Genomic DNA, 12,315 nt, shown 5'->3' with positions numbered 1-12,315 from the left:
TACCCCAAAGTGGAACATAACATTTAATTTTTTCAACATAAGTTAGTTGAAAATACTTTTTCAGAAAAAAAAAATCCTTCATTCACTACAACCCAGAACCGTCGAAACTATTGCGTGGAGACATCTTCTCAAATTCCAGACTGTTTTCCAGAGGTTTACCTCGCTCTACCGGATTCCCACCGCTCCTCCGCGCCCAGCCACACCCCTAGGCCCGCCCCCGACTCTTGCCTTCGGCCTTCCTCCTCCCGCTCCTGCTCCCTCCGCCCCACTTTCCCGCCCACTAGGAAAGCCCCGCCCCCCAGTTCCGCAACCCAACTCCTTCCCTCCTTCCGTCGCTTTCCCCCTCTCCCCGCCCCCATGGCTGCCTTCGATTGGCTAAACTGGCGGTGCCGCGGCAGGGATGCAGCACAGCCTCATTCTGATTGGCTGAAGCGTAGTCGGGCCTCTCGTGATTGGCTGATAAGGGGAGACAGCAAGTGTGACTGCGTGCCGGGGTGTGTGGACGCCGCTTTGTTGCCTGAGGGGGGTGGCAGTGGAAGTTAAGGGAGTCGGGGACCAGCGCTTCTCCGGACCCGCAGTCGCGGCCGTTGCAGTCACTTCGCCGGGTGGCCTTTAGCGTAGGAGTCGCGTCGATAGCAGCCATGAGCGGCGGGGTGTACGGGGGAGGTGAGTGAGTGCCGCCGATGGAGAGAGCGCGCCTTTTTAGCGCGTGGGGTTTGTAACCGCCGCCCCCAGCCCTCCCCTCTCCTCCCCGGCGGCCCTTCCGGTCTCCCCGTCTCGGGACCCCGGCCTCCCCGCCCCATCCCCGCCCCGCGCTCTGCCCGCCCCTGGAGCCCACCCGGCTCAGCGAGCGCCTCAGGCACCCGGAGTCGCCGCCCCCTGCGGCCCCTTCCAGCCTCGGCCCGCGGAGGAGCCGGCTTTCGAGGTTGCGCGCCGCCCCGGGGATGGGCGGGCAGCTCCTCTCGGGGGCCCGGCCCGGCGAGCCGAGGCTGGGGTGACGGGCCCCGGGGTCCCCTCTCTCACAGCCGGCTCTGTCGGCGTGTGTGCGCTCGCATGTTCTTAAACTTGGGAGGTCCTGGCAGTTCGCTGGCGTGGACGGAAGGTTTCCGCGGCGTCCCGGAGATGGCAGAGCGAGCCCCGAGGAGTGGAATTGATTGAAGGAGTGGCGGTTACTCAGGATGCAGCCTCCTCTGTGTCCGCGCCCCGCGCTCACTCTGCCTCACGCCTTTCAGTGACTTTTGCCTATTTGTTGACTGGATGCTCCGGAGTTACCTGTGGGCGGGTCTGCTCCGGCTTAATTTAGGAACACATGTAATTGAAGGATGGTTACGGTTGGGTGGGCTGCGGTGTAGTGAACGATTACCACGGGCCTGGGGACTACACAGACCGGGGTTAGAATATCAGGCTCACCATTTAGTAAGCTCATTGGCCTTGGGCAAGTTACTTAACTTTTCCCAGCTTAAGGCTCCTCTTGTGTGGAATGATGGTTGCTACCCATTGGGGTGGTTGTGAAGGTTAAGTGGGATAATGCTTCACTTGCTGCTCAAAGTATGATCCAGGGATCGGCAGTATCGGCCTCACCTGCAAGCTCGTTAGAAATGCAGACTCTCAAGCCCCACTCTAAATCTACTGTCAGAGCCTCCGTTTTTGCAAGATACCTAGATGAAGCACTGATGTATATGATTCATGCTTTGTGTTGTGTTTGATGAGTTAGAGAAGAAAGAGACGAACCCAAAGTGTTGCTTTTGTTATTGTTGCATTCAGAAGCAGATGGCATTTTATAGGTTGGAGATGAAAATAAGGTTTTCAAAGTTTTTAGTGGTTTTGGAGTGAAGTTTGAGTCTCTACTCAGGCGACACGCTGACCCTCACCCTCTCCTTCTCCATATATGCTTTTGGTTTGGATTTCTCAAATGTGAGAGTCAGTAGTTTTCTAGTTTTACTTTGGAGAAAGCCTAGTGGATCTTCATGATTTACTTCTTCCCCATCTGAAGATGTAATCCTGACAGAAAGACTTGATCTGTGTGCCTTTGCCTCATGGAGGCTGCTGACTCTTGACTTTCAGGTTCACTGATCCAAGAACCTAAAGGCTGTCCACTGAGTATTTCCTTACAAGGCATTGTTAAATGTGACTACATAGAAATGGATACTAATAATGCCAACAGTTAACATTTGTTGAGTGCATACTGTGTACCAAGAACTGTTCCAGAGGCTTTTCATGCATTGCATTTAATACATGCATTAGGTCAGTTAATCCACAACAACCACTGGAGGTGGTACTACTTATCCCCATATTATTAAAGAAGAAAATGAGGTGTAGAAGAGGTTAACCAGCCCAGAGTTACATAACTTTCTAGTAAGTGGGGAGCAGGAAAAGAAAAGGCATTTCAGTAAAACCCTTCCCCATAAAAAAAAAATTAAAAATAAAAAGATTTTGGTTGTTTCTCCGTCAGCCATTTTTCAAGTATGGAACCACAACATATTCATGTATGCTTTAGGTATTCAGAATAAACATCCTGTTTCTCATTTGCTTATGTAGAGGAATACATCTTAAAGCCTATTTCACATATAAAGTATATAAAACTCACAAAAATAAGTGTATGATTTTGTGTTTGAGCTACTACTGTATGGCCAGTATTTATAGTGGGTCACATTTTCCAAAGGGTTTACTGTGAAAGGGTTTCCAAATTCTGAGAATCAAGAGTCTTCCTCAAATTAAAATTCTACTATGTCCAGTTTACCACACTGATTAAGACAGGAAAATAACTGATTTGTTAGATTTTTCTTTTCACACAAAAAAATTTTGAGTGCTTGCTATGTGCAAAGTATAGCTTCTGCCTTCAAGAAACTCGCAGTCTTGTAGGTGAGTCAGTCAAATAAATAGACACCATATTTCATTTATTTTTAGTTGTACGTTCCACCCCAGACACACACACACACACACACACACATTTAAAGAGCTGAAGTTGGAATATTATTGATGGTGTGGCAGCATGTTTTTCTCCTAGCGGTGCGTGAACTAATGGTGCATCTTATAGTTTGTAGTGTCTTATATGGATGATAAATTCAGTGAAGTATGTTCAATAATGACAATATATAGAAGATACAAAGGTAGCACAGACAAAAAAGTTATTAACTCAATGTGGAGGAGTCAAGGGACTTTACAAAGGAGGTTATGAGGATGATGAAAGAATAATAGAGAGGGACAGCATATGCAGAGTAGATGGTGTGTTTAGGAGACAACATACTCTTCAGTAATGGTAGTGTATGAGGTGGGAGGAGAGACTGCTGCCAGATTATGCTAGGTCTTGAATATCACCTGGGTAGAATAATTTGAATTTTATCTTGGGATGATGGAAAACCACTGAATGATTCTCCCTTTTCTTTTCATTGAAGGATTTATGTACCAAAATGTTCAGTTACAGTTTTGAAAGATCACAGTGCAGCAGTTTGAAAGGTGGATTGAGACGGTAAAGATGGAAGCACAATACCTGTAGGGAGTTGTAATTCCTGGTTGAGATAAGAGCTTGACTCAAGGCAGTGGCAATGGTATTAAAGAAGAAGGGATTTGAGAAATATTTAGCAGAAATATTTGTCAGAACTTGATGAGGGATATGAAATATGAAGGTGTTCAGGAAGATTTACCTCTGATGACTGGAGCCACTAACTGTGATAAGCACAGCTGAGATTAGATTAGGCAGGATGGGGACAAGGAGACAGTGCTTCAGGTATGTTGAACTTGAGGTACCCCTGGGACATCAGGTGGAAGCGATGTACAGTAAGAAGTTTGAGATCCGGATCTGGTTGAAGGTGAGGGCTTGAGAGAGAGATTTGAGATTGGAAGTACCACTGTTTAGGTAGAAATTGAGGCTGTCAGAGTGGAGCAGGTTACCTAAGAAAGGGTAAGTTAGAGGCGGGGCTCCTGACATGGAGTCCTTGGCCTCCCTAAGGAGTCCATGGATATAACTAACTGAATTTTATTCTAATGAGTTTCTTTTATAGTCTATTTAAAAACATTCTAAGACGACATTCATAAGTGTCCTAAGCTGTCTGTATTAGTTTGCTAGGGCTGCCATAACAAAGTACCACAGACTGGGTGACTTAAACAACAAAAATTAATTTTTTCACAGTTCTGGAGGCTAGCAGTCTGAGATCAGGTGTTGACAGGGTTGTTTTCTTTGGAGGCCTTTCTGCTTGGCTTTCAATGGCCGTCTTCTCCCTGTGTCTTCACATGGTCTTCCCTCTGCACATATCTGTGTCCAAATTTCTTCTTCGTGTAAGGATATCAGTCATTGGATTAGGGCCCACCCTAATGATCTCATTTTAATTTAATCACCTCATTAAAGACCTTATCTCCAAACACAGTCACATTCTAAGTTACTCGGCGTTAAGACTTCAACATATGAATTTCAGCCTCCATCATTGTCAAAGGGGTCCATGGAACAGAAAAGGTTAAAAGCCCTGGTGCAAGGCAAAAGGTTGATCCTTGAGAACAGGAATAGAAAATTTTGGTTAACCAAGCAATTAATTCATTTAGTTAGGATATTTCTTTTTTTTTTTTTTAATTTTTATTTATTTATTTATTTATTTATTTATGTCTGTGTTGGGCCTTCGTTTCTGTGCGAGGGCTTTCTCTAGTTGTGGCAAGCGGGGGCCACTCCTCATCGCGGTGCGCGGGCCTCTCACTGTCGCGGCCTCTCTTGTTGCGGAGCACAGGCTCCAGACGCGCAGGCTCAGTAATTGTGGCTCACGAGCCTAGTTGCCCCGCGGCATGTGGGATCTTCCCAGACCAGGGCTTGAACCCGTGTCCTCTGCCTTGGTAGGCAGATTCTCAACCACTGCGCCACGAGGGAAGCCCTAGTTAGGATATTTCTTTACCCAACATTCTGGTTAATCAAAGTGTTAGAATTTACCAATTCATGTCATTGGTATACAATCCTTACTGTTTGTACCTGAGTTTACATGCTGTGGTGAAAACAAATACAGTGTTCTGCTTTTAAGGACCTTTTCTTTCAGACAAGATAATTTGTATCAGAGATTGTATAGAGAAAAGTTGATTACTTTGGGAAATGTAACAAATACAGAAACTTCCTTTCAAACATAGGTGGCTCTTCATTTTATTTCAATAAAAATGAGATCACTATGCTGTAAAGACACCATCTCTCAACTGTGATAATTGTAGTGTAATAATTGATCTTTATTTTAAAAATTATTTTTTTAGTTTTTGAAATACTTTAAACATTAAAAAATAAAGTATATGTAAGTTTAATATGATACTTCTGTACTCACTACTGAGATTAAATAAATGTAATGTTTTGTCAAATTTGCCTCAGATATTTTACGAAATAAAATTGATATTGTTGAAATCAACAATATAGATAAAATCTATATTGTTGATATAGATTCCTCTTCTCTGCCTCCTTAGAGGTTACCAGTGACCTGAAGTTGGTATGTAATATTCCCCAACACTATGCATATTTTTATACTTTTATTAAGTGTGTGTGAATCCATAATGAATTAAGTAGTATCAAAATATGTGTGCATAGTAACTAGCTTTTTAAACTTAATTCTTTTGAGATTTATCCATGTTAATACATGTAGATCTAGACCTTTTTTAACTGCTATGTAGTATTTCACTCTATGAATAAACTGTAGTTTATTTTCCTACTGAGAGACCGTTTAATCTTTCTACCTTTTCCTGTGGCAAGCAGTGTGATGATAATAATTATAATGGCAGCTACCACTTATTGTGCTTATTATTTACCAGGTGCTGTTCTAAGTGCTTCCATACTTCTAGCATCCTGCAAGATAGCGACTATTATGCACATTTTACACATGAGGAAAGTGAGGCAGAGAGGTTAGTAAATCACCTGAGATCACATAGCCAGTGAACATTCTCTTACATGTCTCCTTGTGATATACGTGAGAGAGTTTCTCTAGAGAAGACATAAGTGTAATTTCTATGTATGCACGTTTTCAACTTTAGTAGATATGACTAAATTGCTCATAGTGGTTGTATCAGTTTACAACTTTTTTTTTGCGGCGCGTGAGCTTCTCTCTAGTTGTGGTGTGCGGGTTCCAGAGCTCTGTAGTTTGCGGCACACAGCCTCTCTAGTTGAGGCACATGGGCTCAGTAGTTGTGGCGCGTGGGCTTAGTTGCCCCGCAGCATGTGGGATCTTAGTTCCCCGATCAGGGATTGAACCTGCATCCCCTGCATTGGAAGGCGGATTCTTTACCATTGGACCACCAGGGAAGTCCCAGTTTACAACTTTACTAGCAAATGTGTAAGAGCTCCTCTTTTTCTACATCTTTGACAATACTTGGTCTTATCAGCCTTACTAATTTTTGTCAATTTAATTGAGCTAAGTAGTATTTCTTTATTATTTTTAATGACTGAGTGAAAAAATCCTTCTTTGAAAAATCAGTGCCTAGAAAACCCAAGTGCTTTGTTTTAGGAGGCGTGCTGTTTTGGGTGAAGTATTTTTAAAGTGTAATTAGAGGCTTTTCTCTGAATTTGAATATGAAAAAAAATAACTAGCTTTTTCTCTCAGTATTAAACTTTTATCTCCTACGAATCTGTGAAATGTGCAAACTTTAATGATACCTTCATTTTAATGATTTTTACCTGGCCTATATTATTATACCTTAAATTCTTATTCTTTAGGTTCCTTATTTTTCTTGGGGTTTTGCTAAGTTTCTTCCCTAATTGCATGAAATATAATGTTGATTAACGTATGAAAAAAATGGTATACTTTAGTATACTGGATAGCTTTCCTTTGCCCCTCCAGATCCACTTTCCACCCATTTCCACCCTCTGTGTGCCCTTAAAGACTGACCCTTGTAGACTGCATCAGTGGGCTCTCTTGGCCTCTGGTTTGGCCAATGGTAGGGTAACCATACTTCCTCCTTTGTGCCTCTTGTCCTGGTATAATTATTAATAGGCGCTCCTATCACATTCAGAAGTGGCTCAGTTTGGGTGAGAAATTCGAAGATCACCCTAGCCAGTGGGGAGAGAGGTTGGCAAATGTATTAGTCTGGTTCCTTTTCCTCAGGGTCAGCCAAGGCTGATTCCATCCCTCAACTGAAGGTCTGATGCCCTCCCAATACAAGTCTCTCTCCGGGTTCTGGTAACAGTTCCTTCCCTGTGTTTCTTCAATTCTAAGTGTGGCAACAGATTTCTGTTATTACTAGTCCTAGGGTACCATACTATCCTTTCTGGTTTTCCTATATTTTGCCTGTATTTTTGTAAGTAGACCCTTTAATAAGTAAACTCTCCTTAAATTACCTAATTTTAGTGTACCACCTCTTTCCTGATTGAACCTCTCCCGATATACTGTGTATGACTTGTTATATTTTAATTAAGTGAATCTTTAAGGTGTATTTAAAACTAGGTTCAAGCTAGTAATAATATGAATATAAGCACATTAAGTACTCTTAATTTTCACATGATACTTGTAAGTCGTTAATGTTAATTATCTTTTCATCTTTTCAGATGAAGTTGGAGCCCTTGTTTTTGACATTGGATCCTATACTGTGAGAGCTGGGTATGCTGGTGAGGACTGTCCCAAGGTAAGTGGAATGGTAGAGTTAATTGGATATGCAAGAGCCATTCATGTAGAGTTAAATTCACACGGAAATTCTGACTCAAATATGGTAAAAGACATTAGTTGGTGGAAATGACTCCTTGGTAAAAGCAGGTAAAATTTGTAAATAATGTTTTTGACTCTTACAGGTGGATTTCCCTACCGCTATTGGTATGGTGGTAGAAAGAGATGATGGAAGTACATTGATGGAAATAGATGGTGATAAAAGCAAACAAGGTGGTCCCACCTATTACATAGATACTAATGCCCTGCGTGTTCCGAGGGAGAATACAGAGGCCATTTCACCACTGAAAAATGGGATGGGTACGATGTTTTTTCTATGAATTTGATTCTAAATGTAAAGTATGCATAGTATATTTTAGATATAAAGCAATGGCTTCTTAAAAGTTGAACATCAGCTATTTTTTGTTGTTTTTATTCCATAAACTGATGTTCCAGGCACTGAGAATACAAAGATGCATAAAACGTGTTTCTTTTCCTCAAGAAACTCATAGGTAGAGGAGATAGATGTGTGTATGTGTATGTGTATATATATATACACACACACATATATATATAGGATAAGTGCTATAATATAACTATGTTTGATAAGCAGTGGGATTGGAGAGGGGAGGTATTTAACTCTGTCATTGGGGGTCAGAGATGGTTTTCACAAAGGAGGTAACTTTTGTACTGAATCTTGATCACTGAATAAGAATTAGCCCGACTGACAAGGCTGGGTAAATTAGAGCAACCAGCATGTGTGAAGAGATGGTGTTGTGGAAGAAACTTATATGTTTAGAAGTGTCATCAATTAAGTATGACTGTAACAGTAGGTACATTATGGCCAATTGCAGGAAAGGTAGGCAGAGAGCAATCATAAAAGGGCTTGTAATGCCAGGAGTATATTAAGCTGGTAACTGAAAGGTAACTCCAAAGGAATTTAAACAACATTTTATGTATAAATGCTCACATATGCCAGCTGGGAAGATTAGTCTAACAGTACTCTGTAGGCTGGATTGGAGGGAGATACTAGAGATAGGAAGATCAGTTAGGGAGGTGAGTCCAAATGAGAAATGAAGAGGGTTAAAATTTTAATACTGATGGCAGAGATCCTGAGGTGGCTGTCAGAGATATCCAAGACAAATGGTACTAAGTGTTTAAAGAGTTGAGAAAGTTTCCTAGATTTTTGATTGGAGTTACTGAATGGGGGGTACCATGCATTGAGGTTGGAATAGCAGGGGAAGGAGCAAGTTTTTTGGTCTTAAAAAGCAAGTGTAAGACCCAAGATCACTCTCAGGTCCAATTATTCACTAGAAGGACTCACAGGACTCAGCATGTCAGTGTACTCACAGTTAAGGTTTATTATGCTGAAAGAATACAAAGCAGAACTGACAGAGAAAAAAGGGGCATGTAGTGAAGTCCAGAGGAAACCAGTGCAAGCTTCCAGGAGCTTACAGTGAAGTCATAAAGGATGTGCTTAATCCCTCCAGTAACCAGGAACATGTGTGTGTGGTCTACTAGTAGAGCTCATTAAAGACTCAGTACCCTACTTCACACTCACAGGATGGCTATATTATAAAGACAGACAATAGCAAGTGTGATGAGGATATAGAGAAACTGAAACCTCCATATCTATTTCTGGGAGAGAACAAAAAATGGTGCAGCAGCTTTGGAAAAGTTTGACAGTTTCTTAACAGGTTAAACATAAATTCACCATATAATCCAAACAGTTCCACTTCTAGGTATCAACACAAGAGAACTGAAAACATATGTCCACACAAATACTTATATGCAAACGTTTATAGCAGCATTATCCATATTAGCCGAAAAGTGGAAATAGCCCAAGGTGCATCATTGGATGAATGGGTATACAAAATGTGGTATACCCATAAAATGAAGTACTATTTGGCAATAAAAAGAACAAAATACTGATATAAGCTAAAATATGGAAGAACCCCAAAAGCCTTATGCCAAATGGAGGAAATCAGATGCAAAACTCCACATAATGTATGATTACTCTAATATGGAATGACCGGAGAAAGCTAATCTATACAGACAGAAAGTAAAGTAGTGGTTGCTTGGGGCTGTAGTTGGAATGGGAAGTGACTGCAAAAGGGCATAAAGTTTCTTTTTGGGGTGATGGAAATATTCTAAAATTAAATTGTAATAATATTCACACAACTTTACAAAAGATTTACAAAAGAAAATCATTTAATTGTACACTTAAAATGGATCCATGTTATGGAAAATTATACCTCTATAGAGCTGTTAAAAAAAAAAAAACTGGAAGGACATTTTTTGTTACAGATATTTTATTTCTTATATTATCTTGATACTTGGAATAAATGAGTGTCTTTTGGATTCAGAAAATAAAAGAACTCAGTACCCATGGTTTTTAGTAGGGGCTGGTCATGTAGGTACTCTGTGCCTAACATGTTCCAAAACCCCAGACTCCCAGAAGGAAAGGTATTCCACATAAACCACACTGTATAAACAGTTTAGGCACAGTGAGCTACTTGTATTTGGGGAAAGTTTTATATCAGTGTAGGGAACTGTTTACCAGACAAGTTCCTAGATGCCAGCCAAGGGTCAGCCTTGCAAGCAGGCCTTTCTCAGGTCTGCTAAGTTAGCTCTTTCTGCACAGCAAGTAGATGAGTTTATTAGTTCAAAGTGTTTGAATATAGGTGCTGATCTAATAAGCAGGTGAGAGAGATTTTAAGACATGGAGTTGATTTTTTTTTTTTTACCAGGAAGAGTTTGGGATATGAGAAGAGGATTGAGGATAGGATTCCTTATGAAAATTTATTTCCGTGTATTTAACCAATAGAGGTGCCTGTGAAGGAGAATGAGAAGGAACAGTTAGGGAAGTAGGAGAAAATTCAGGAGAAGGCCAAGAGAAGAAAAAGTTCTAGAAGTAAAGAAGTCCAGTGATTCTCATTGTTCTCAGCTGTGGCACTGAGCTTTACGCTAAGAAGGGGAAAGAGAAGTTAAAGCTACAGAGGAGGTCCATTGATCAAAAAACCCCCATCCTGATAGGCCTATAGAAGTATGTTTACAAGGAATGACATTGCTTTGTTGGACTGTGGCAGAAAAAGTTTGTAAACTCTTGAGTCAGTACTGTCAGATAGTAATTTAGAGAGGCCAGATGAGATTACAAACGTGAAGCATCCACTGGATTTGCCTGTTAGAAGCTCATTAGTGACTTATGCGAGCAGTTTCAGTGGAATGTTTAGGTGGAAGGCAAATTGAAAACATGCTATTCTCTAAATTCTTTTTAAAGTCTTTACATCTTTTTTCATATAGATTGTAAGCTTTTTAAATGTCCGCTCTAGATCATACAGTTCTTCTGTGTTTTCTCCTACCATTTGAATTGCATTTTGGGCCTCTAATAAGTACTTACTGAATAATATTTATTTGGTATTTTAGGTCTATTTGATACATTAATTACACCTGGGACAGGTCTAGGGGTTGTAACTGTTGGGGCTGGAGAAACCGTATCTAGAAGACAAAGATGATGTCTTTATAAAGTGCTGTGTTATGAGGCAGAGCTGTAAAATAAGTAGGTTCTGTATATTACAGTATCAATATTAGTGTTAAACCATTAGACACAGTTTCTCAAAATATGCTGTATTCATCTTTGATTAAGCATTATTTTCAAGGTATTAATCTTATATTTTAGTTGAAGATTGGGATAGTTTCCAGGCTATTTTGGATCATACCTACAAAATGCATGTCAAATCAGAAGCCAGCCTGCATCCTGTTCTCATGTCAGAAGCACCGGTGAGACAAACTTTTTCGAGTTTCTCTAGGTTGTTTATTTACTCATTTGAAGAGTGTTTCGTTTTTCTTTAAGAGACATAGAAATTCATATTTTGAATTTTGAAGATTAGGGAAAGGGAGATTCATTTATAAATACTCTTACAACTTTTATTTTTATTATTTCAATAATTAAAATACTCAAAGAACAATAATTAAAGCACGCTAGTGGGTTCTGGTGGTTATTTATCTATTTTTTCCAGGAATTTAACATTTGATTTCCTTGGGCTGCTTCCCATTTTGGTCAATTGTCCCTTATCCCTCAAGGGCAGTGTATATCTGCTTTTTTTTTTTTTTTTTTTTTTATATCTGCTTTTATACTCAACCTTAAGAGTGACTAGATTCACTCTTTTTTTTTTTTTAATATAAATTTATTTATTTGGCTGCATTGGGTTTTCGTTGCTGCGTGCGGGCTTTCTCTAGTTGTGGCAAGTGGGGGCTACTCTGTTGAGGTGCGCGGACTTCTCATTGCGGTGGCTTCTCTTGTTGCGGAGCACGGGCTCTAGGTTGCACGGGCTTCAGTAGTTGTGGCATGCAGGCTCAGTAGTTGCGGCTCGCGGGCTCTAGAGCGCAGGCTCAGTAGTTGTGGCGCACGGGCTTAGTTGCTCTGCAGCATGTGGGATCTTCCCAGACCAGCGTTCTAACCCGTGTTCCCTGCATTGGCAGGCGGATTCTTAACCACTGCACCACCAGCGAAGTCCCTAGATTAACTCTTAAGATTTAATAATACTTCATGTTTATAAGAATCCTGATATCCCTATACTTTGAAAAGTCTGTAATTTCTAGAATTCATAGCAGACAATTTTACTTATTAAATAATAAAATTTATATTTAAAGTCAATGTTGAACTAGGGCTGGAAATTGCTAGACCAGAGTCTCTTGTGAAATACATTTGATATAGAGTCAAAAGGGC

At 40.8% G+C, this 12,315-nt stretch overlaps 1 protein-coding gene across 3 annotated transcripts in view; it reads left to right on the top strand.

Annotated features, from left to right (window-relative positions):
• Window positions 1-464: 464 nt before the first annotated feature.
• ACTL6A (actin like 6A) overlaps window positions 465-12,315 on the top strand; it is a 27,154-nt gene continuing 15,303 nt past the window's right edge. Inside the window, exons 1-5 of one of the 3 annotated variants that reach the window (XM_082394144.1) lie at window positions 465-666; window positions 5,767-5,856; window positions 7,493-7,569; window positions 7,733-7,907; window positions 11,266-11,366. In XM_082394144.1, the coding sequence (XP_082250270.1) occupies window positions 642-666; window positions 5,767-5,856; window positions 7,493-7,569; window positions 7,733-7,907; window positions 11,266-11,366 (468 nt within the window). In that variant the 5' untranslated portion in view covers window positions 465-641. Of the gene's footprint in view, window positions 667-827; window positions 926-5,766; window positions 5,857-7,492; window positions 7,570-7,732; window positions 7,908-11,265; window positions 11,367-12,315 lie in introns of those variants that run through there. The other 2 variants (XM_082394145.1, XM_082394146.1) reach the window with 2 other exon arrangements.

Source organism: Balaenoptera borealis (assembly GCF_965194805.1).
Source record: "Balaenoptera borealis genome assembly, chromosome: 5".
NCBI lineage: Eukaryota > Metazoa > Chordata > Mammalia > Artiodactyla > Balaenopteridae > Balaenoptera > Balaenoptera borealis.
This window is presented reverse-complemented; position numbering and strand designations above follow the sequence as displayed.